This window comes from Siniperca chuatsi, linkage group LG4, assembly GCF_020085105.1.
Source record: "Siniperca chuatsi isolate FFG_IHB_CAS linkage group LG4, ASM2008510v1, whole genome shotgun sequence".
Lineage (NCBI taxonomy): Eukaryota > Metazoa > Chordata > Actinopteri > Centrarchiformes > Sinipercidae > Siniperca > Siniperca chuatsi.
Genome location: NC_058045.1, coordinates 23,718,816 through 23,744,926, shown reverse-complemented (window position 1 = coordinate 23,744,926; position 26,111 = coordinate 23,718,816). Strand labels below are relative to the sequence as shown.

The 26,111-nt window shown below is 39.9% G+C and overlaps 1 protein-coding gene and 1 long non-coding RNA gene across 3 annotated transcripts; one reads left to right on the top strand and one right to left on the bottom strand.

Moving 5' to 3' along the window:
- Positions 1 to 3,820: 3,820 nt before the first annotated feature.
- On the bottom strand, positions 3,821 to 13,099 carry det1 (DET1 partner of COP1 E3 ubiquitin ligase). 2 transcript variants are annotated; one of them, XM_044193903.1, is made up of 9 exons: positions 12,945 to 13,099; positions 11,787 to 12,143; positions 11,302 to 11,568; positions 10,977 to 11,189; positions 10,645 to 10,868; positions 7,411 to 7,540; positions 6,851 to 7,041; positions 5,564 to 5,755; positions 3,821 to 4,696 (listed from the first exon to the last, which is right to left on the bottom strand). In XM_044193903.1, exons 2-9 carry the CDS (start codon positions 12,033 to 12,035, stop codon positions 4,507 to 4,509), a joined length of 1,656 nt encoding a protein of 551 aa, XP_044049838.1. In that variant the 5' UTR covers positions 12,036 to 12,143; positions 12,945 to 13,099; the 3' UTR covers positions 3,821 to 4,506. The 2 variants fall into 2 exon arrangements, with proteins under 2 accessions (XP_044049838.1, XP_044049839.1); XM_044193904.1 differs by lacking the exon at positions 12,945 to 13,099 and adding an exon at positions 12,769 to 12,910.
- LOC122875111 lies at positions 13,071 to 15,985 on the top strand. Its single transcript, XR_006377750.1, has 3 exons — positions 13,071 to 13,167; positions 14,717 to 14,831; positions 15,332 to 15,985. It is a non-coding gene; the product is annotated as an uncharacterized LOC122875111 (long non-coding RNA).
- Positions 15,986 to 26,111: the final 10,126 nt, after the last annotated feature.

Genomic DNA, 26,111 nt, shown 5'->3' with positions numbered 1-26,111 from the left:
TGTTATATATTGCAGGGAGGAATAACACTAGAGTGGTCGATAACAATAACAAGTGAGGGATATGAAAGGGGCAAAGGTGGAGGTTGGGTCTTGTGTTTGTGTGTGTGTGTATTCACATTGTGTGAAAGAGTTCCCACTGTGTATCCATCAATGCATATCAGAGCAGTACAGATTATTAGGGACACATACTCTCTTCCACTAAGCCTTATTGATTTGCTGTATTAAACCAAAGGAAGAGACATGGATAAGTAGAAGCAGTTCATTTAGGGAAGAAGTGAGCGTTCACACAAATTACTAAAAGACATATTTTTCATTTGTGGTGCTCTCAGCACTGAAAAAAGTTTGTTTTTTAAAAATAAAAAACTCAGCAGCAACTTGTCTTTCAAGAAACAATGTCCCAGTTACTCAGAATAGTCTACAGACCTCACTGTGAAAAGAACTACTTTATATCAAGGAAATAGTCCCAATGAAACTGCTCAAAGTAATGTCTGTTGGTATTCCAGAGTAACCAGGACAAAAGGCTTGGTGCTGTTGAGTTTGTAAAATGTAATTTTTCAGTGCTTTAAGGAGCACAAACAAAATTCCACTTACCTTGGATATCTCATCTCTGTGCAAAACACTGAAACATGCTGCATGGCCAGACTCTGGCTACCATTAGGGGCAAGTGGAGCAAAAGACAATGACTGCAAACACAGAGAGCAAAAATATGGCAGCCATCTTTAGAGTAATAAAACTGTGGCCCTTTAAAACTGTGGGGGATGTCAGGGGATAATGAAATGCAGCCACTACCTTGTATCTATGTATTTTTCATCAGTTTGATAGTAAACTTGAACCACATGCCCCCCTCACTGCTCTACTGTTAGTGCAGCTCTTAAATCCATCAGAGTAGAGTGTTGGTGATGCAGTGAGTCCTGTTGGAGAGGAAACTTTTTGGAAACATGTTTGCTCTACGTCAGGGCAGGACTGATTGCAGTCGGGAGAGGAGTTTGTGTTTGGAAGTACTACATCACTGTTTCTGTTCTGGTGATTGGGGCTTCTGCTAGGAATTGTTGGCCCCTAGCAAGCGCTGGTCGTCAGGCATGCAACGTAACAACATTTAACTTAGTTCATGTTTATGTTATGCTCATCTTTGATTCACATCATGCAGTCATGTTGTTTTCCACCATACTCATACTCATTTTCCTTTAGAGCAACTTCAATTAAGCCCAAAGGTATCTAAACAATGTCTTTTTCAACCCCTTGACTGGGTGATGATGTTATAAGATCAGTTGTATGACTGATTGTACATCACATAACCAACACAATGCCTGCGTCACATTAGTCTGATATAGCTATTTGGGTAACTATTAACTATATCAAGGGAAGGCTAAAATTAAATAGAAATCTGGGATGAAAAAAAGTAAAACTATCCTCTCTTTAGCCAAAAAGAAAACCTATAATACCCTCTTTACCCCCTTTTCTAACTCCCCGTTCCTCCCAAACAATTTTTGTGCAGTCCCTTAAATAAAGTTATCTAAAGATTAAGTGTAAAGTAACATTACACTACGTGCAATTGCTAGTTACATACCTTTCTATATGCAACACAATGATTTTGATCAGAAAGAGTGGTATGAAAAATTAGGGTACAAATAAAAGATGGACAGATTTATACTTACAGTACATACTTCAGCTGTCTCTTTTTTTTAATTAGCTGAGGCACTCTACAATCTTTCTGTGTACAGTCAGGTTCCTTCTCCGCATGTGTCTGTGTGTGTGTCTGTGTGTGTGTGTGCGTGTGTGTTTTCAACTGCTCTTTTAACCTCGGAAAGTAGACACAGCTTGAATTACTATGCTTTGACCATGAACTAACAAACGAACAGCACCTGAAAACAGTAAATCAAGAATCTGATGTTCCTTTTGAGACCACTGTGAATCATTTCATGTTCAGAATGTTGACCAACATACTACAAATTCAATGTAATAGTTCTTAGAGTTTTGGCAGTGACTGTTGTCTAAATGATTAAATGTGTCTGTGTGTGTTTAGAGACTGCTCCGAGAAGGCGTGCACTGCAACAGGAAACACTTAGGATTGTGGCCTTTTCTGGATTACATTGGTTGCACAGTTGCCAAGACAACAGCAATTAGAAAAGACTAGGTTACCAAGCAGAGAGCAGTTATGTTTCCGTAGCAACCAAGGTCAGGGAGAAGGCTCTGGATTTACCTGATTCTTAAGAATAAGACAGATATAACATTTGTTATTGTACCAAGTACTAGGAGGCATTTGGTTCATGTAGTAATCTATTATCTGTTTGCATTGAAGACTCCAGCAGTAACTTTACTCCACAGTGACCTGCGTCCTTATTGGCCTTTAAACATCTGTGGGGAAACTGAATAGTTGATAATAAAAGGGGAGTTACATTTCCTGCAGAAACCTGACAATATATCAACCCCAGCAGCATTTGATTGGGTAAAAACACCATAAATGTGACTTGAAACACTCACCTCCTCACCAGCACTCAAACGTACACGTTTTATATTTTCTATAGGCAATCTGTTTGCCGAGAGGAGGACAGCAGACAATGTGTCCTCTTATATATAGGCCTGTCCGTGCCTGCTGTGTAATTAGCTGATTATCACAGCATGTTGTCACACACCAGCTTACACAAACACACTCTAATGGAAATGACATAACATGACCTCCTCAAGCCTCGATCTACAAGATAGGATTTAGGGTGTTATGCAAAACTAAACAGCTCATAATGCAGTCTCCGCACTCACACCACATCGATCCTCACATCTCTACCTCCCTTCGTCCTGTTTTGTCACCCCCCCCCAATCTCTCATCAATTCTCCAATTCTTTCATCTCTCCATCTGTAAATACCTTCTTCCCTCTGCCTTAAACCCGTTAGTCTGTCTCTCAGATATACACACACACCTCTCAGGTCCACTGTAGTGTGTAACCAGAGGCTAGGAGAACACTTAATCCCTCAGCACCTGCTTTCCAAGGCAGCATGACCTCTTGCAGCTGCTTGGGTGTGTGCTTTTTGCCTTTATGTCTGCTTATTATACATGTGTGCCTGCTCATATATTAGCAACTCTGCATTCATGTCGGGGTGGGGGTTGTGTGTTAGTGCATTTGCATATTTGTTTATATCTACATGTGTTTTTAATAACACATTTGAGCTAAACACTGGCGCTTTAGTCTGCAACACAGATGGACCTGATAAAACATAGCTACGTTATGATCCTATACACTGCAGGAGAACAGACTGCAGGGATCACTGTTAAAGATGGTGACACTAACAGTGTCTTGTCTTCTCTCCATATGCGGTGCAAACATAATTTCAGGTTCATTATAAGTCTCCATGGCATTAAGATATACAGTGAGATGTTTTTGAGAACTGCTGTCCATTGTCTGTAGATTATTAAATAGGTTATAGACAAGGGATGATGGGGAAAAGTGACTCTGCTGTACGACAAATCACAATTTCATCCAGATGAAACGATGTTTGCAAATGTTTTTCTACTACAATGCTCACTCACATTTGATTAAAAAAAAAAACAACAAAAAAACAACAAAACACACACACACACACACACACACACACACGTCAATATTTAGAGGTGGGAAGCAGAAAAAAATACCAATTCTACCTCAGGTTTCTTGTCACACCAAGATTTTGCCTGTCCAGTATTAAAGTACTCTTATATAGAGAGAAGAGCTTAAAATAATATCGAACCATTGTTACTGTATAAAACTAACTGCATACATTAAAACGCTCCCTATCCCTTTGAAACCTTCTACTTTCTGTAAAGCTCAGCAAAAATAAACACAGAGAGCAAAATGTAGACAATTTTATTGGCATAAAATATATACAAGCAGTAATATGTAAAAAGTGTAAAAACAATATAATATAAAATTACCTCTCCACCATCCATGTAAGAAAAAAAGAGTTTGTTGGACAGCTGGTCACGGACCAATTGGATAAGCAATTCTGATATGAATGTGCAGCTTTCAGTGCACGATAGGAAAAAGAAAACACCTTTGGTTCCTTCTAAGAGGTCTGGCTACCTATGGTTCCCACCTTTGTCGCATATCAATCATTCTCTCTACATCTCCATTTACACTTATTCCAGCCTCCCCTCCCTACAGGTCCCTCTTTGTTCTGTGGAGGAAGGGGGAAAGAGGAGGTGAAGCGTTGCAGACGAAAGGAAAAGGCAGAATTGCTGCCTTCTCATGGAGGAGGAGGACTGGCGGAAGTGGAGTGACCACTGTGTGATGAAGGGGGAAAGAGGAGAGGAACAGTGGTTTCCAGCAGGAGGACAATGCAGGGAGAGGAAAACTGATTTCTCTGGAGGAGGAGAGGGCGACTAACAAAACAACTGTTTTGTGCCTCCTGATGGAGGACATGTTTGTTGTATTGTCACCAGTAGCTGTTAACAGAAGCCCAGCGGTCCTGCAATTTGATTCCAAGTGTGAGTCCACAGGCTCACAGTTTAGTTTGTTGCAGACATACACAAGCTCCTCACGCACAGACATGCCTCATGTGGAAGTTGACCACGTACTCTGCGTTGGTGCGCTGGACAGAGATGGCAAAGGGTTCGAAGGGGTGGAAGGTGAAGGCAACCAGGCGTCGCACGGCGTGATTTACCGGCCGTCCCAGCAGGCCTGCCTGGATCTTAAACTTCAGCAGGCCGGAGTCCCGTGCGTAAAACCTGGTGGGTGAGGGAGGAAGAGATGGAGAGAAAGAAGTACCATTAAATTCTTCATCTAGTCCAGTTTGTTATTTTCTGAAGGCCTCTGCTCCTATATGCTAAAGAAGTGTGGCAAATATTGTAACAAAACTGTGCATGTCTGAACTGTCTGCTGTTACGTGAATGAATGAATATTTTTATTCAAGTGTCAAACACCCAAAGGTGCCGGGCCCACACAGGCTTACAAGACACCACTTACATTACCTACATAGGCAAGAGAATACAAAGTAAGGAAAAGAAAAGGAAAGCAAGCAAACACATGGTGCTGTAAACACGTGTCCGTGTCCTGTATACACCGTATATCAGATATAAACTTAACAAATCAAACATATAACGCTCTCAGATGGTAAGCCAGATTAATGTGTAAATTATTTTCAATTAGTAAATTATTCGGTTATAAGAACATTGTGAAAAATTCCCATCACAATGTTCCTAAGCCCAAGGTGAAGATCCAAAAGCTATTCCATTTACATTCAAGGAAAGCAAAATAACCCATGAATGTTTGCCATGTTTGCTTAATAAATGACTTAAACAATGAATTGATTATCAAAATTGCAGATTGATTTTTAGTCAATTGTCTATTTGGTCAATCAACTAATCATTTTAGCCTTTCACATTTTGCTGCAATGCAAATTCCTTATGAAAGCTTTTCAGTGGCTAGTGACAGAAACCTAACCTTGTTTCAAGTTCTAAAACTACCTTTGTAACAAGAGCCTGAAGCTTTTTTAAGGATGTACTGTTTGTAGCATTATTCATGGACTTTTATTGATAATGTGATTCTGTTACATCATTTGACAAGATGCTCATTCACCCTGACAGAGTCCGTACCTGATGGGGTGGTCTCCGCAGGTCTTGGGCCTTTCCATCACTGACACCCACTTGTCATCATAACTGAAAAGGGAGAGGTCGAGGTAAGGACTGCTGCTGTAGGACTGGGCGCTGATGGGCAGCTGACCCAGCAGCCGACGCACCGCCTCGGTGTGCCCGCCATATTTGGCGTTCACTATGGTGTCTTTGAATCTGTGGAGCAGACAGACAGGGATATCAGCACAATGACATTAAAACAGCAACAGGAATCTTCATTAGTGAATAAGCAGTCTCTGATGGCGCTGTGGTCTAGATGTAAAACTCCACGACTTCCCACAGAAGTGCTTCTATGATTCTAAAGTGTTCCTCCTTAGTTTGGTTTGAAGTTCAGAAAGGAGTGAACAGCTTAGTTTCCATTATAGTCGTTTTGCTTTGGAGAATAACAGCTCAAAGCCTCCATTTGATATGATAAATGTCTGAACTAGGTTGGAAAATACAATTGCGTTTGTTCTAAGCAACTTTTTCCAAACATACCTGGCTACATTACAGTCCCAGGTCTCACTACACACTGCCAACACTCAGCTGTGACTCGATGGTATCACTTTCCTTCCTCCATTCTCTCCTTCCTTTTCAACCCTTTAAGCTCCCCATCCATATTTTTAGTCTGTCCTCTCACCTTGTGTTGCGCTCCATTCTTGCAGACCTGCCTGTCTCTCTATACTTGGTTTGTGGCCTTCTAAAACCCTATGAACTGGGCTTGTGCTAGCCAGTTGTAAGTGGTACAAATCCGGTTTGCTGAATGTGCTCGCCAGCTTTCAATTTCTCCTCTCCTTATTCCAGACATCAATTTTCACCACTCTAAAATCCAATTCTAAGCTCTTTTCCTCGCTCAAACTATCCTTTATCTTCTCCGTTCTCAATCCCCCCTCCTTCTGGTCCTCCCTCTTCACCTTCCATAGAGGATTTTGTCACCTACACTGGCGAGTCAAACCGCCAAATTCAATCACAGTTCCTCCAGCCATGCTTACTGTCTTAAAGTCTCTCTTCTATATCCAGATTAAGTCCTAAAACTCCTTCCTCCAGGCGATCGCTGCTGATCTGCTTCCCTTTCTAACCACCGTCTTCAAGTCCTCCCTGACATCTGGCTGCACACCATCAGGTGCAGTTTTTTCTTTCATTCAGAAAGACCCAGCAGTTTGCCAGCATAATTATGTTCAAACTGAAATATATTCATATATTCAATTCTGGCAGAACATTTGGTGTATTTGGTATTTCAATTCAATAACAGGAGATTTCTCTCCTCAGTACCTTCTCTGGACCTGCCGTGCGTAGTTGTTGGATGAAGCGGAGCAGGGGAACTGGACGGCCTGGCTGTGCAGCGTAGCGTTTCTGAACAGGTCGCAGAAATTCTCAAACAGCTCCAGCAGCTGGTCGGAGGTGTTCTCAAAGACGGCCAGCACCTCTGTAGAGACCATGTTGTACACAACGAAGAACGACGGCTGGGAAGGGGGGGGGAATAGGCATTCCAGGCTTTGGCTTCTATGTATGTTTATAATGAATATGAGATTATGTATATATTCATTGGTGAGACGAAAATAGCTGATTGGCAAGAGAGCTGAGATTTCAGGTAAATAAAATATGCATTAATTAGACCTATTTGCTGTTGCCATGGATTCATTCATTCAACAACAAAAAGGACAGGACTGAACAGAATCTGTAGGAGAAACGTGTCCTTGGAGACCTGAAAGAGGAATCCCTGTTAAGCACAAACAACAAGAGACACGAGACAGGGAGAGAGGCAGGGGAGAGCAACAAAGAGAACACAGGGAGGAATTCATATAGGTGTGTGTGTATGTGTGTGTTTCTACCTGTGAGGGGTCGGTGACTCTCAGTGTGACCACATCTTCACTGGTGTATTTAATGAAGAGGTGATGCTCATCCAACAGCTGCATCTTCCACATCCTCAACCTCCTCAGCTGATCAAAAAACTGGAAGAACCTGATGACATCGTGACAGAAACAATTAAAACCAAGAGCTGGGCGAACTAAACAGACTGCTAAATGAATATCTAACATCAGTACAATATGGCAGTGGTACTTGATAGACTGAAGAGCCCGTTTTTGCGATTGACAATTGATTCACGTTTATAGCAGTGTGCCAAACTGTAAATATTTTTCTAAAGATTAAATACAGAATTATTCTGGAGTGATAAACCAATTAATTGATATAAATCAACAACAATTTTTTTTTGTTAATGGATACTAATATAAATAATTTATTAAGCTAAAATACCAAATATTCACTGCTTTAAACCTCTCCCATATGAGAATTTGCTTCTCTTTTGCAGGACTGTACAGGCATATGTCGCACGTGCTACGAAAAAAATCAGTCTGTGCGATGAATGAAATTACCACAGTAGTGCCCGTACGATACAGCTTTGCAATGCATGTGAGAGACAAAGCCGCTTGTTTGTGTGTGAGGTCTATCGTAAGGTCTAAGGTCTAAGTATTGCATTTTGCTACGTTTCAAGTTGCATCCGTCCAGTAAAAACAGATGAAAAAGTCCTCATAAACCGTGTGAGAATGGAACAAAAGAAAGGAGTCAAATCAGCAGCTGCAGCAGAGAAGAAGTGGTTGGGGGACAGCGGTTGCACCCAGGCCGGGGCTAGCACTTAGTGAACAGTACAAAAATGCATAACACCACAATAAAATTAAGAATCACATCCTTATGGGGTATAATTATGGTTAGCATTATTGTACCTCGGCATAGTTAAGAAAAAGGTTGTGCCACCTTAATTAATCACTTCATTTTCATTCAATTAATGCACCGTCCGGGAAGCACGTTAAGTGACCCAGATCAAACACACCCACTATGTTGTGTAGCCAACAGGTGCATATGCTGGATCTGGCAAAATACTAAATGCTAAAATGCTCATGGTGGATCCTCCAGGTGACTTCTGCGTTCACTGAGGAACTTTTACCTTCAGTGAGGTGAGGCCATACTGCTATATTTGACAATAATCCCTGATGTGACTGCAGAGCCTCTTTCAGCTAAAAAACATTCTATTTAAAAATGTAACACAGTAACGTTTACTCAGAGTACATTTTAACTGACCTACTTTTTACTTTGATCTAAGTACCATTTTACCATTATGGGCAAATGTTTGTCTGAAAACAGTTCTGGTTAAGGTTTGGATGTTGTATGTCCTGTATGCCACATTAATGTCATTTGCGAGTCACATGCCTGTTTAAGTGATGAACTGCACTACTTGTGGTTGTTTTTTTTTAGAGATAGTAACAGATGTTTTATACTCATGCTACAATTTTGTGGCCTGTGCTACAAAACTTTCAGCCTCTATAGCACCAGTGCTATAGAGTGGTCAGACACACTCACTATTCACCATTTGTTTTATGAAATTAGTCATTAATTGCAGCCCTACAAAACCCTTTATCAATGAATTACAGATCATACAGTTCACACAACAATGTCAATTATAACAGTAACAACCGACTGTTGTCACTTATAGTGATATGACTGCTACAATTTTTGTTTTAGGTGTTATGATTTTATTGTATACTGTAAATACCACTGCATGAAACTGTAAGTATTTTAGATTAAAGTATCCTAATGACATGACAGTCCAGCTACTTTACTTCACTTATAAAACACAGTTTATATCTTTTGCTTTGTTTATAGTAAACAGCTGTCACATGGAGGACGTTTCCACTGCAGGAACTTTCTCAGGGGACCAAGAGCCTTTTGAGGAACTAAGCCTGCGTTTCGACCAGAGGAACCAGGGACTAAATATAGTTCCTGTATGATAGTTCCAGGTGTTAGAAAAGCTCCGGGTCCGGAGGTAGTACTTTCTGATGGTTAAGGACCTATGGAGGGGGAGTTTGCAGGGCTGACCATTGCTGAATGGTCAAACACAGACACCGTGACAACTACAGCTTGTGTACCGCTTCATTCACAAAACAACGAAGTACTCTGGTATCTGGTACTCTGGTGTCCGACCCCTCGTCTAGAATCAGGACGAGGGGTCGGACATTTCTTAGTGTTTATTAGCGTTAAAAACAAAGTTGGGCTTTGCCGTCGGCTTCACGACTCGTATGAAAAAGACAGAGATAAAGAGAGACAGAGTGTGCAAAGGAGGCCAGAGCATGAGCAAACGAGAGAGAGAGGAAGCTGTGGTCGAGAAAGCTAGGGAGTGAATGAGAGAGGTAGCGGCGATGAGAGAACAAAGGGACTGAAGGAGAGAAATTTAACTTAATTTGCTGATAGTTTCATGGTGGTTATGTTCTAAAACAGAAATAAATAACCATCAAACACTTCGCAGATTGTCTACTTTGGAGAGGGGAGAGTTTTAAGTCTCCTTTTCCTGCTGTGCATTTCTACTTTTCATTTATTCATTACATCAAACTCAAACATCAGTCACACAACAGCAAAGACAAATAACAACCCAATGACTCTGTGTTGTTGTTTCCTTGTGTGTGAAAAATGCATTTCAATTGTTGCCATAATTTTTTAACCCACCAATCCACAAAATTGCCTAATCTTCACGGTTATGGAGATGCGATGGAAAAAGGAATGCGCAACAGGGACTTTTAGTACCTAGTTTAGTTCCTCTGGTTCCATAGCTCCTGGAAGTGTTTGGTCGAAAAGGGTTAGACACATCACAGATAAAAGAGAGCTCTTAATTCTTTCTCCCTGGTTTAACGGAATAGTGGATGAATTAATTGATTAATTTAAAATCTTTAATAAACTAACTGAAGTAAAAGGTCCCTTTGCAATGTTGCTGCAGCTCTGCTCTCCTCTTCCAACATACACTGACAGGGCAGTGCAGCTCCCTACATATTACAAAGACACATTGAAGGACCTGTCAGATGCAAGAAACTTGGACTTCTAAATGAAATCTCAATAATACAGTCCCGGCCCCTACTGTAGTGAAATGCAAACTTGTGGGGAACACTGAATAAGATCAGTAAGTGAGAGAACACTATGTGACTCAGACCCAGGTAAAAGGCAAACAAAACAGACAAATGAAAGTAAATGAACTATTAAAAATACAATTCAACTGAGAGCATGAGAGGAGCGTTGTATACCTCCTCTTGGCGGTGGCGCTGCCGTCCTGCTCAGCCCTCCTCCACAGGTAGACCAGCAACCTGTGCTTGAGGGAGTTGATGGTTTTGTCAGTGTACAGGCGAGGGAAGCCCGGTTGACTCTCGGCCTGAGCCTCAGTGTAAACTGCTGAAAGAGTCAGGAGGTCATCCTCATAACAGAAACGCCCAATAGTCCTTACATCTAGAAATGTTCCCTCTGGAGTGACCTGGGAAGGGAAGATATAAAACAAAGATGATACTTGGGGGTTTTAATCTGTTCTTTCAGCAGCAGTGATTTAGTGCAGATTTACATTTGAAATGGCTAATGTGCTCACCTGAAACACATGGATGGTCTGCTGCTGGACCGACAGCACAGCCAGGATGTTCCTGTAGAGGTAGAGGCCCTGGTTGTGGGACAGGATGATCTTGTCACACTTAAAGGACCTGGTGTCACACAGCCTGCCAGTGTGGAGGTCGATTATGTGGAGCGAGTAGTCTTCTAGAGGAGACCGGGGGTTGGGAGTCACAGATTCGTTGTTCCGATACACCTGGTGGGAGATGAAATATGGATGAAAGGGACAGTCCAAGCAAAACTATGGAAGTAAATTTGTAATCCTGAGTTTCCTTGTAAATTTGTAGTACGTTTGATGGCGTTGTTACCTCAAAGAAGTAAGGCGGCGGCTCCTCTGGGACGTACACAGCCGACCCAACAATGACATAGCGACAGTCGTCTGTGAAGAGGCTGCACTCCCGGTTGAGGTGTTCTCCATTTGAGGCCACATTAGTGACGTGGAGCAAGGAGAAGAAGCGCTCAAACAGGCGGCCTCGGATGTTGAGGGAACGCTGGTCATTGGCTGTTAGAAGAGTCTCTCCCTCCTGGTCTCTCAGCAGGTCCTGAGCCGCCTGGCAGCCTTGGTATTCATATATCTGTAGGAGGAACAGTGGGATTAGAAGACAGTTTTTTCCTCATCTCTTTTTATCCGGTAGTTAGATGAACCAAGTTTGTTTCAGTCTGGGCCAGTTGCTTTTGTCAGTTGGGAGATAAAACTCATACAATATGTGGTATTTATGGGGGTCTAATGCAAATGTTTAGAGGAGAAATATGAGGGAAAACTAAGTTAACAGTTAGATTTCTCTCTTCTTACCTCCAGAGAAGTCTGGTCAGAAGAGAAGGCGATGAAGCAGCGTCCATCTGGTGAAAATTTCCTAAGGAAGCAGGGGGGCTTCTCCACGTTGACCACAGTGAAGTTGGGAAAAAGGTTCTGGTGGAAGCAACGTACTCTGTACCAGTGTGCTCCGGGTCGGCCCGAACAGATCCTGCGCCTCTCAAGACGGTAAACCACGTTTTGATTCTGGATCCGTCTGGGCTTCAGGGTTGGGGTGTCCTCATCCATAGCTGTGTTCAGAGAATTATCTAAAACCCCTCCTCAGAAGGTAGTTATACAGGCGGCCAGTATGGTGAAATGACTACATCACAAGTAAAGTCCCATTAGCTGTGTTTTCTAGAGAAAGTCAGAGGGGACAAAAAGAACAGTTGAGTGCTTGGTTTTCAAGTAAAATCAGTTTTAGTGCTGAAATTATCAACTGAGCAAGCGATTACTTTATAAAGTAGACCCAACATTTTAAGTCAGTGATCAAGTAAAACTATAAAATATTTTCTATTTACAGGTTTAGTCCCTGCTATGGGTCAAGCTCGAAAAGTACTCAATCCTACATTTCCCATAATGCAACGTAACAGCAGCTTTCATTAAAACTCCTCAGCCTGGACAATGCAAAGTTTTACAAACTCCACATCTCTAGCAACGCAGGCTTTCTCTTAGAAATCTGTAAGTCCAAGCTGAGATAACCCCGATGACATCATCGGTATTATTTTTTTCAGACTTCAGAAAGCTCCTCCAGCGCCGCAGACGACAGCTGTTTTCACAGAACTACAGTAGTACTCACAGTTGTACTCCATATAAAGAGTAAACTGATCTTCGTGTGTGAAATGTGAAGAGTGCCCACAGCGGCATTAGGAGGACGTCCGTCTGCTCTGTCCAGATGTCTGATTCTGAGCCCAATGCAAGTCTAAGGTCTAAAACGTCTCACTAGCTCAGCCAACTCGACAATGAAGAGCAGCTAACTTACCGTGAATTACATCAGTAAGCATTTGACACAGTACGCTGTTACTGTTGCTTTTAAAAGCCAACCAGGACCTTTCTGGGTCCTCCAAGTTCAGCTGGTTGTGTTAGCAAGAGCAGGTAAGTTTGGCTGACGAGCTCGACAACTTACAGTTAGCTGCCGGCCGCTAGCTTGTAACTTACCTCACGTTAGTGGGGAAACGTCCAGCTTCGTTTATAAGTGCAAAAGTATCTGTAACCTATCACATTTCTATAAATATCCGACTGCCTGAAGTATTTAAATATCAAAGAGCCTCTATGTTTGTTGTTAGTGAGCCGCGGAGGAACCGCAGAAGAAGAAGACAGCAGTGCTGCGCTGAAGTGTAGCTCAGAGTTGTTTTAAACAGCGCCACCACATCCTCCTCAGGTAAGAAATGTCATTGCAACCTGCAACAACTGTATCAAATAGGCAGCTGAAAAGGCCAAAATCACGTACAGCATTAGTTATGATTGAGCCGACATGTTATGGCATCAAAGTAACACAGGGCTGTTATACATAATGGTTACAGTAGTATAACACAGCACTTGTGTTAGATGAGTATAGAGATAAATAAATGTATGCATTTTTGGTTACTCAAAATAAATTAGAAGCAATAGCCTGTCAGATTTTTGAAAAATTATATTTGAAAAGGATTGAACACAACAGAAATAACCTCACTGACATAAACATTTGTTATAATATTGTTATTATAAATTGTTTTTTAACCTGTGTATTCTATTATTCACGCTAGTAACTCAGAAATAACTGAAATCATTATATCTATAAATATTTTTCTGAGTATCCCAGTGTAACATTTTACCGAATACAATTTTAAGTAGGTAATTGCAGTGAACTGCATTTTGAGGTAACCCATATAGTGGCCACACATGAGCCAAACATACACCTGCTGATTTCTCTGAAGTGCCAATTTACTGATCAGTAGGTGGGTTTGCAGGTGAGGAGCACAAGTGCTCCAGCAAACTTTGAACATGATTATAATCGCTTCAACTAAATTGGCAGGGGAAAATAACAGACCTTTGGCCACTGTACCTACAGTGTATATAACTGTCTTGTTTGTTTAGCCTATTTCATTTAATTGATTTGTTTATAACAGCATGTAGCATAAGTGAACCCAAGGTGACCTGCGTTCTGCTCCCCATAATGACAGATAATTCAATTATGATTATCTTCTTTCTTATGAGGCATGTTCTTACAGATTGAGAATAGCATTATAAAGCGAAAAAGAAAAATGCTCATAGCACATTGGTCTTAGAAGACTGCTAATGGTTCTTTGTGCAATTATCCCTGACCAAAGAGTCTCGTATAAATGTTGTAATTTTCCATAAAAGCACATGTAGTGGGCATAAAAGGCCAGTTTGAAAAGAAAAATGAAGAAATGAATGGAGGGAAGGATGTGAAATTATCCACTTTAAAATCTAATGGCATTTTCCTTTTCAACTATGCCTGATTAAACCTGTACTTCAAGATGTGGATGTGTGTGTGTGTCTTTGTGCAAAATTTGTGTGCACATGTCTTAGCGGTGCCTCAAAATTGTATGCGTGTGTGTGTATATATATTATGTATATATACATATGTGTGTGTGTGTGTGCGTGCATGTACAGGTGTTTGTGTGCTACAACAATAACCCACACAGGAGTAATTCAATATAGAAACTACGTACTATCCTCTGGTTGTTCTTCAGCTATTTTCTAATAAATAGCTAATAAACCGCTCACTACAAAGGATGCTCGCCTCAGCTTTTAGCATCAGCCCATGAAGTAGAGAAGAGATGGAGAGTCTAGCTGAGTGTTTTTATACACTTTTTGGCCTATCTGCCAGAAGGCACAGTGCTTATTTAAGATCATTTTTTTCATCCTTCTGTGCTTTTTACAGCCCAAAGTGGACAGTGTCTATTCTTCCCACTCTCTTTCTCCAGGTCAAACAGCACAGACATTTTGTTCTTAACTCCATGTTTGGGTGCACTATCACCCTACCCCAAAATGGAGTTACTTGAAAACTTCAAATTGTTCTCTTTTGGCAGTGGAAACAAGGTAAGGTAAAGAACTGTCTTATGTATAATGTTTTCAAAATGTACAAAAAAAAAAGACAGAGAGAGAAAGAGTTGTGCTCTCTAACTCCCTGTTTTGGAACAGTAAATGATGGGGCAGGAAGAGAGTGCAAAGTCTAGAATTGCCGTTATTATCATCATCATAACGAACAGAAATATCTAAAAGAGCATTTGCATTAAAGGACATCTGGATGAAAAGTATAGAGCGAATTCATTGTCTTGATTAAACTCCTATATAAAAGGCACTTAGAAAAGGTTATTCAAAGCATGGGGAGCAGATAGAAATATAGTGTTTTACCATTTCCTCCATCTTTTTTACTCAGACAGTTGTGTTTGGCATTTAACAAAAGCTTTTAACTTTTCAATCCAGCCTAATTTCAGAGCACAATAGGACATTTTAACACTGTAACTTTCCGATCCTTATGCAGCATGAACTTTTTGTGTCTTTTGTGACAGTGGATGATTCCTGCTTTTTTTTCTGAGAAATTACAGTGATCACAGATGCATTATGGCAGGCCAGTTTGCCACAGTCTCCTCAGCTCCACAAAGTGTGAACTGCAGGACGCCGAGAAGAAGATGCAGCTGCTGTATAGGCTACACTTTTCTCTGCCTCCTGCATGGATGGATTAATGAATGGGCCTGCAGGGTACAAAGGGTCAGGGGCCCCCAAAGCTTGACCCTCTGATGTTAGTATTTCTCATCAGTCAAAGGCTGCATGTACTTGTGGGGGAAAAAAGCCCTAAATGTCCTTCTTAAAGTCCCTCTGAAGTGTAAAATTATTGAAATATTTGATGCATTCTAGACAGAAGAGTATTCAAATTCTTTACTTAAGTGAAAGTAGCAGTACTGCAATATAAAAATACTCCATTACAGTCAAGTAAAATTGCGTAGGTATTATTAGCAAAAAGCACAAACAGTACTCATAATGCAGAACAATGGCCCCTGTGAGTGTTATAATATTATGTGTTATATTATATTATTGGATTATTATTACTGATGCGTTAATGTGTAAGTTGCATATTGTTGTTGTAGATGATCAAGATGAAGCTATTTAAAATGTTATATACTGTTGGGTAGTTTAATCCATAAGAATGCATCATAATTTAAAAGATCATCATATGTTTTGTGCGAAGTAACTAGTAACCAAAGCCATCAAATAAATGTAGTGGAGTAAAAAGTACATTTCCTTCTGAACTGTGGTGGAGTAGAAGCCTACAGTAAAGTAGCTTACATTGGAAAAACTAAAGTAAAGTACAAGTACCTCAAATTTGTTCTTAAGTACAGTGCAACACTTAATTGTAGTTGCCCCTTCATATGCTTTAGTGCTGAGCTTGAATTGTGACAAATACAATTCCTTACATGGCAAATAAGTGTTGTGATTTGGACCCACCCAAGGCCAAAATAAAGAAGGAGAGATTGGGCATCCTTGCCCTGGGCCACATCAAATCATATCAAATCGAATTGAATCAAATTGAATCTAAAAGGATCACATTTATTGTCACATTGCACATTACATTAGTGTAGGCATGAGTGAAAATAATTGGGTGTACAGTCCTTCAATAGAGCAGTATTACTGTAAAATAAAATAAAAACATATTCATGTTAATACATGCCGTACATTAGACATCAAATCTGCATAGAAACACAGAACAATAAGAACATGCTAGACAGCACACATTAAATAAGACAGACTTTGCAATATATGAGAAACACTCATATATTGTGAATACACATTTACATAGCAAAATTTAATACACTCACTGTCCCTGTACATTAATATTATTAATAAGACACAATCAAACACACTAATACATAATATGTCTCAGCCCGTGGTCTCTTGGCCAAGGGTTCAGGCGTTTTTGAAAATACATTGTGCGTGTAATAAAAGACACATTAACTGACATCCAACCAGCCAGCAGCATTTTTAATGTATACTACTACTACTACTACTACTACTACTACTAATAATAATAATAATAATAGAGATAAGCTTTATTTATATAGCGCCTTTACAAACCAGAGTTGCAAAGTGCAAATAGTTAAACATTGAAAGATAAAACAAAATATGAAAACTATAATTAAAACATTTGAATAGGCATAAGAATATTATACAAATGCCAGTCTGTACAGGTAAGTTTTTAAAAGCGTTTTAAAGTGAGACTCTCACTCAGCTGATCTGATGTTGATTTGGAGTTTGTTCCACAGCGTTGGACCTAAAACAGCAAAAGCATGATCCCCTTTGGTTTCGAGCCTGGTGTGTGGAACTTTTAACAGCATTTGATTTTCTGATCTGAGGGGTCTCGGAGCTGAGTAAAGAGTTAAAAGTTCAGAAATGCAAAACGGAGCCAGACCATGTTGGGACTTAAAAGTAATCAGTAAAAGCTTAAATTTAATTCTGTAACGGATGGGGAGCCAGTGTAATTCAGCCAGGACTGGGGTGATGTGTTCCCTATGTCGAGTGTTTGTGAGGAGTCTTGCTGCTGCATTCTGCACCAGCTGTAGACGGGCAAGTGAATAAGGAGTTACAGTAGTCTAGGCGAGAGGAAAGTTGTTCCACTATGTTCTTGGGAAGAATTGGTTTGAGTTTGGCGATATTTCTGATATGGGGGTGGGGGGGTGACCCTATTAGAAATACAATCAGGACCAATGATTATGAATCCAGTCTTGTCTGTGTTCAGTTGCAGGAAGTTGGAAGCCATCCAGTCCTTAAAGGCAGCAATGCAAAGAATCCAGGTTGTTATGATTTTCAGATCTAAATGAGACATATAACTGGGATGTATGTGTTTCCTGGCCAGACCTTTGATACCACTCAGAATCTATTCACCCTCAGACAAGTGTATGAAGTAGGGAGGCACAGACCAAGTGTGACAACAGCATGAATAAGAGACAACTGCTGTTACTTGGATATTTTATGGAAATGTGTTGTTGTTTTTTTTTTCATTTCAGTGAGTCCACCCACACTAATCACATCTCATTTAGACATGCACAAGAAAGATTCATAGGTTAAATACACACATACACACACACACACGCTGTGCTGTTGTGCTGTTTGTTTCCATCCTTGTCATTTCAACATGAATAATTTGGTCAAGACATCAAGCCTTAAAAGTCACAAGAAATTCCACTGCCGATATGTTAAAAAAATTGTGAACAGTGCATGCGTCATTTTTTTTGGTGAACCTTAATTAATTTTCACATAAAAAAACCCCACAGCTCTCAATTAATCATATACATTTTCTCCAACCTCCTGTTATTTATTTGAGCTGAAAATAACTCCTCAGCCTCGGGAAGCTGTATTCTGGTTCTTGTGTGTAATTGGTTATAAGGGAACCCTCCTGCTAAATGTTCCACATTTTCAATTTCAATTTTCTTCAAGTGAGGCATAATTTTAGATGTGAGTTACCAGGGGGAAAGGAAGGATAGGGAAAATGTTACAGCCAGGACACTTGTTTGTCTGTGTCTGTGTGTGTGTGTGTGTGTGTGGGGGTTGGTGTGTGTGTGTGAACATACTTATATAATGTGAAAAATTTCAATTATCCATTCCTTTCTCTTGATCATTGCAAACAACAAAAAAAATGCCATTTCATAATTACAGTTCTAATTCAGTATTTTTCAGTTTTTTGCTCTGTTCTTTCTGCTATTGACTTCCTCTTGTATTCCCCATTCACCAGGCTTTAAGATCATGGAAGTAAGAGCAGAGGCTGTAGTGTTAATGAGTGTATTTATGTGTGTGTGTGTGTGTGTGTGTGTGTGCGTGCAACAGTTATTGGGTGCAGAACAGTGAACAAGCATCAGAAAGGTGAGTATTGATCATGAACAGGACATGGCTAGTTCTTTCCACATGGGTCAAGTTTTCCCCTCACTCAGGTTAGCAGCACGAGATGAGAAGTCAGGCACACAATTATTTAGCCATTTTTCCCCCCAAAGAAAAAGAGACCATGCTCAAAGGAAGAGCTTAAAAAGAGGTCACCTAAACTTGCCTTACTACCCTCTCACGTTCCCAATTCAGTCAGAGGCGAATGGCCTTGGTGGGGGACTGAGCGGCTGTACACATTACCGCCGAGTCTCAACAGCTAGAGCCGAAGCAGGCCTGTAATTTCTGCCATTTGAGAGTGTGAGTTGAAAAGCAGAGTGATGGCCACTTTTCTGTTATTATTCCTTTGGCAGAGTGCTGGCTGAAGGAAACAACCATGCTTTAAGAACATGTCCATCAGTTGCTGGCAGTATTTGGAAATGGTATTTGTAAAAGTAACTCTGTCATGTTGTATCGTTAACTTTGAAAAGCAAGTGCGGTTGCACATGTTCTAGTATATAATATCCCAACCTGCATCTGTCCTCCTCACCTCCTGCATTATATGGCAGCAGCTGCTGCAGTTCAGCCTTCTGCTTTAATGCTCCACAGCAGAACTTGGTGTTTTAATACTCAAATCCATGACTGACAAACAGCAGGTTGCCAAAATGTCCTTGTGGCTGAATTGCAATATCATAGCAGCAGTGTTCAGTAAGGTACCTATTTGCGTATAATTAATACAATTTAATGGAAAATTCAGCATATTCACCTCAAAGGTCAACCTGCCTGTAGGCCTTGTGCCAAGTGCCAAGTTTAGAATTAATTTTCATGTGGTGTGATCATATAAGGCTAGCAAGAGGCTACCAAGTTTGTAAAAACATGAAGTGATCCCATAGGCCTCTTTCAGCAGACATTTAGACTTGTCATAGTAGGAAAAGCACAGGTGTTATTAATAACATTAGCGATGGCTCTGTTCTATTCTGCTTACTGTAAGTCATTACAATGTGACAGTAAGCCAGCATGAACAATACCAGGACCCTTAAACTGAAGCATTCACAATTCAGCCATCATTAATTTCATATTTTACACCTGTGCCTTGTTAAAATGTATTTTGTGAAAAAAGGCCTATTCTTCCCATTCTGCTAATGTGGCATGAATGCAGCATTATTTACAGTAGCTTGTTGAGCTTAGCTTGTTTAGCATGTTAGCTAGCTAAATTTAACAGGCTTTATGTAAATAACACAAAGACAGACATATATGTATACACATACAAGCATAAAGGCATATATGTGCATAACAGATGTTGAGGAAATAAAGCAAGATTAGAAACAAGTTAAACACAATTTAAAACCCTATGAATCAGAAAAAAATAAAAACAGATTAAACACAGTGGGAAGAAGCTGGACCTGACAACGGAATTCACCTGCCTGTAAGAGATAATGTAAGATGTACATCTTAAAAGGCAGGTCAGACAAATACATTGTTTCATTTTAAAAAAAAGGTTGAGTAAGTTTATAAACCAGCTGGGCACTGTAGTTTTTAGCAAACATTCCTCAAACAGCCAACAGAGGTAAATGGTGCATTTGTTGGGGACTAGCTTCAGCCGCGGAATAATACACAACTGACTCAAAATAAACTACAGTGTGTGTTGATGGTGATGAAAAAACATGTCACCTAGTGCAACAGTGTTGCTCACTGATGTGTTTTTAATAGTGTTTGGTCAACAATTGAGCTCTATACATATATATATACATATATACATATATGTATATACTGTATATATAATAGATCAGGCTTTGGATACACTGACAGTATTTGTTAATAGGATGAATTCATTGTTGGTTTGGGTATTTTCATGGGATTTGGTGACAATAAATAAAAAATATTAAATATCACCAGATTTATATTATTTAATGGCATGATTTAAAATTCTCTAGCTTTATAACCTTTTATTTCTATTTCCTACACAAAAAGCACAAGTGGAAGTCTTGGGCCTCCAACTCCTTTTAACATGACTTGCCATGTTGCAGGTGTTATCAACCATGCTTATGAATAAAGAAATGCAATACAAGTAGATGTTTGTGTTGAAAGGAATAGCCTCTGCATGTTATTATTATAATAGCGCTCGCTGTTGAGGCGTGTAATTGTTGACAGTCTGAGAAGACATAATATGAACGGGAGGTGTGATTGTACAAGACTTTATTCAATAAGACCATAAGTGAGAGACAATTGACCAAACCATTAGGGTAAAAATGTAAATCCAATATTTGGACTTTTTGGTTGTGTGTTTTGAACCTTCTCTTGAGCTACAGCTGCATAGCTGCTCTCTGTCTTTTTCCTCTTCCTCCATTTTCTACATCATCTCTCTTTCCCATCTATTTCTCTTTTCTGTTTTCAGACCTGCCTTAGCGTTAGCAGGTAAATGAGTTCTTAGTGAGTATTAACTAAGATCAGTGGTGGTTATCTGATCAGAGCAGGTCACATGGAACAAAGACCTCTCCCTTTCCTCCAGCCACCTGCACTGCCCACTATAAATGAGCTTGAAAGCCCTGTGTGTGTGTGTGTGTGTGTGTGTGTGTGTGTGTGTGTGTGTGTGTGTGTGTGTGTGTGTGTGTGTGTGTGTACCTGCATATGTGTATCTATGCATCTATGCATAACTGTGTGTGTGTGTATGTGTGCGTCTCCAGGGTTGAGGGGTCGACAGATGCTCGTTCTCAGTGAACACAATGAATTACTTATAGGCCGTTAAGCCAAACACGGCTGCGCTGGCTGCTGGTTTACCCAACACTGATAGGGCCATCTGCCAAGGTGACTCTGCCTTCCCTACTGCTCTTTAAAGAGACGAAACCAGACGCTTATCTGCCAGGGTGGGGCCCCACTGCTGATTAAAAACATCAGGACTTCTACAATTGTCTGTGTGGATTTGTACATGTGTGTACACATACGTCTGTGTATGCAGGCTTATACCCCCATCCTTGTAAAAGACAATGAGAGGGGTTAGTATGTGGGCTGAGGCATGAATTAGGGTTAAGTTTAGGTCTGGGGTAAGGAGTGAGGTTAAATGAGGGCGACTCAAAATACTATTTAACTTGCATTATATGCCAGCGCTGGTTTTACCATTCTCCAGTTATACACCTTAGGAGAAAAAGAAGAAGAAGCACCACCCACACAGGCCCAGTGTCAATGGAGAAGAAAGTTCATCCAAGAGGTTAAGTATAGGTAGGTATAATATAATTTATTTGACCATATATATACAATTATACTAATAAAAAGTACTATAGAAACTAATAAGTACTAATAAAAAGAGTTTGAGCTTTAGACATCCTAAAGGCCTTTTCTCTTGTAATGTTAAAATGTTTATTATAGGCTACTTACAATGCTAGCTTAAACCTGAAATATTTTTTTGGCCACTTGAGGCAGTGGAAACAAGTTGTGAACACAACATTGACGTATCAACAGTTACTTATTTACACATCCAGCAACCCCTGAAGGGGGTTGGTAAGGCTATAGCTAAGGCTCTTTAGCTGCTAAATGCTCCAATATGTTCACCAGCTAGTCGCTAGCTTTGTCTGTCTGCAGTTTGTTTCCGAGCAGGTAGTGTACAGTGGGTTTTCAGAGCTTTTTCATTGAAAACAGCTCCCTGCTGCATCTGAACACACAATGAAAGAATTATGGCAAATATAAAACTTTTACAGGGATTGTTTATGACTTTTCAGTCATACTGATTTGAGTAAACTTACGATTGTACCTGCAAAGGATTAATTAAGATGCTATTTAAAAATGTAATTGAGTTTGAGTTTTCAGTTTACATTTCCAGAAGGATTTCACAAATTTGAGTTTTGTATGTGTGTAGGTGTGTATGTCTGTTTGTGTGTCTGGGAGCGTAGGTGTATAATACGTACCTGGTAGTGTGTGTGTGTGAGTGATATTTGGAGTGGTTGCCATGCTTACAGGAGCCTCTGTATAAACTGTGGAGACAGAATTATAGGTTTGGAAGGTCTCTCTCTCTGTAATAATGTTTGGACCTACTTCGGTCGAACTGTACTGGAAGTGCAATTTCTGTCATATTCAGCTCTGTGAATATACTGTGTAGCAGTCTGTCAAAATGATTCAACTGTGGTGTTGTTTGGCCCTGCATTCAACATGCCCAGTTTTTGAAATTTAGACATTCCTAGATGTTTCTTATGTGTTGTAGTTTTACATTCAGCGCTATTTGTGGTTTTACAGGTGTTGAACTGAAGGGTTCAGTTCCAGAATACATTTGCTTTTGTTTTCACATGATAGCATGCTGCTCTCTGGGTTACCTCAATGGACTCATGAAACCTTTTCAAAACCCATTAAATAAAATTAAACTGTGCATTGTCATCAAGCTCCAGCCAAAAACAAGGGTGTTTATTGGCTTCTTTCAAATCAGTTCCACATTGTGACTAGATGTTTAATTTTCTGATGAGTATATATTGTTTTGTGCAACATAGACAAGAGCTTCCTCACACCGCTGCAGGGCCAAACCTTTCATCTTTAATCAAGATTAAACTTGATTACGGTATATCTGCCAGCTATTTGTTTTTTTATCTGAGCACAGTCATGTAAAAATGTTAGAAATGCAAGAAGCAAAGGTGGCAGCAGAAGAACTGCCAGCTATTACTGAGAGCTCTGTACTGTGTCTGTATCTGCTCATGAAACCACTGAATGACAGTTTTGATTATATTTCATGTTCCCTGAGCACTGCATTGTTTGTCAAAGTTGAATATAACAGCAGGTTGTGCAAAACATCTGAAAAAGCAATCGTACTAAACTGAAACATTATCCAAATTTCCCCATGGGAGACCATTAATCTATTACTTCATCTAACAAATGTCACATCATTTTTAGATTCCATAGCTGAGTGTGTTGTAGATATTTAGTGCATGCAATAATCACATGTTGTTGTGTATGTCGATTTATGAGGACATTCTATTACACTTACAAGTGTTTATTTGTACGGTTGGCATTTGTGCCTCTGCTTGCTTATAATACATCCAATGATGAGTGAGAGTTATATTTATTAGTTTTAGACGAATGTATATAAGGGTGTTCATACTGTATGTTATGTAATTTGGTTTTTATAGGTTTTAATTTTGATTTTGATTAGAATTGTTTTTTCATTTTTATTTATTTTTTAACAAAAACACATCAGCTGTTGACTTCTGAGTCTTGGGGTGCATTTTTTCACTTTATCAAAATAATAATTAGCCATTTTTGGGAAATGCACTTAAAAGTTTTCTTGCCGAGAGTTAGATGAGAAGATTGATACCACTCTCATATCTATACACTAAATATGAAGCTACTACCAGCACCCAGTTAGCTTAGCTTTGCATAAAGAAACAGCTAGCCTGGCTCTGTCCAACGGGAAAAATCTGCATACCACCACCTCAACCAACGCTCACTAATTAACACGTTATTTCTTGTTTGTTTAATTATACAAAATCAGAATTATATGTGCCGGACTATTCTTTAGCTGGGAGCAGTGACTTCCTGGAGTCTCCACTGGTTGCCTGACAACATCACTGCACCCAGCAAAGAAAAAGTAAGTAAACAAATGAAATATAACATGTTAATTTTTAGAGGTGCTGGTAGGTGGATTTTGTTACCTTTGGACAGAGCCAGGCTAGCTGTTTCCCCCTGTTTCCAGTCTTTATGCTAAACTAAGCTAGCCGGCTCCTGGCTCCAGCTTCAAATTTACCGTACAGACATAAGAGTGGTATCGATCATTTCATCTAACTCTTGGCAAGAAAGTGAATTAGCATATTTCTCAAAATGTCGAACTGTTCCTTTAATTTTGAGAAGTATTATTAAAAATTTTATGTGCCATACAAAACATTTCTAATGTGACAATGATAAAAAAAGCAAGGCTGTTGTTGTGTTTCTGCAGAGTAACATCACCTTTGTAGAATGTTGCCCTCTGTGTGATGTACTAAAGTCAGAATTTGTGTGAAAAAGTTCACTAGACCCCAGGTAAGTCAATCCGTCCCCCGACCTCCACCTTTTGTTATTTCAATGTCAAAATGTGTTTCTTTTGTCATCCTCAGACATCATGCTTACTTCATGAAGTCAAAAGAGTCATCTTATCTCTAGATAAATGGGCCAGAGGCAATGGTGAGAGCTCAGAGTACAGTATGCAGTGTTCACAATAAGCTGGCAGGGTGGCACAGTCGTCCTCGTCCCCACTATTCACTGTCCTCACTGCCTTTGTCAGACTACTACAGTCTCACATGAAAGGGCTCAGACTTGGCCTAGATGTATGTGAAAGGGAACACAGACAAACACAGGTTACATTCAAGTTCCCAAAAAGACTGAAAAATAACCCCTGCTCAAATGCGTGTGTGTGTGTGTGTGTGTGTGTGTGTGTGTGTGTGTGTGTGTGTGTGTGTGCAGACCCATTTTAAAAGCTGCACACAAAAAAAAACACGAAACCCACAGAAAACAACAAAAAAAACAAGCACTCAACAACACAATTGCATTTCCCACAATGGTTTCTGAGTCTGGGAAATTAGAAAGTACAATGATGCACACAGCATACAATAGCCGTACAAATTGCTCATTTGTGTCTGAAAATACACCTCTTTTCTAACGTTTCTGCCATCACTCTGCCAGGGAGACACATGGTGACAGATTATGCGTAGCTGTCATCTGCTGAGCGAGTAGAGTTCATTTGAAATGTAACATAATTTTTCATTTTCTTTATTGGCCCTAGATACTGTTGTAGTGGTACTGCAGCTGGAGAGCAACAAGGGGACAGTCAGGAGTGAAGGGGGCCACTGTATTATACATACAGTACAGTGTATTGTACAGTTTTATGATTAATGCAGTTTGGGTACAATGCACATGAATTTCTCAGGCATTTAATGTAAAAAGAAATTGGAAGAATTCAAAGAACTCAACCATAATCAATAACTGAAGTATATGGTATGAAATGGTGGTATGAAATATATTAATTTAGATATTCATGGTTATCTCACACAGGTTGATGGGTGCATTCATGAATTCATAACTGGCCCTCAGGGCTGTGACACACACACACTACCATGCAGCCTTGGATGTTAATGATACCTAGTAAAACCAGGTATTATTACATACCTGGAATTATTTGTGTCCTTGCTGACCTTGTATTTGATTAAAGTATGTTTTAGAGAGAGTGGTCTGCTGTAGGCGCTCTGGACAGACACCCAAATGTGTCCCTGGTAGATCATTCACTCCATGTTCACATATTGGCACATAAAAACATGGAAATCCATTCTTGATTTGATGTTGTAGCTGCAGTTGCAGGTTTATAGGCTCCTCTGTGGGTTGGGTTACATTAATTTAACTAATGCTGGTCTTATGAAACCATTTCAAAGGTTTGCATAAACACACACACACAAAAACTTGTTTGTTAAGCATTTTTCTTAATTGTAAAATAGATATGTTTAATTTAAAGTGTTAATTTTCGCATTA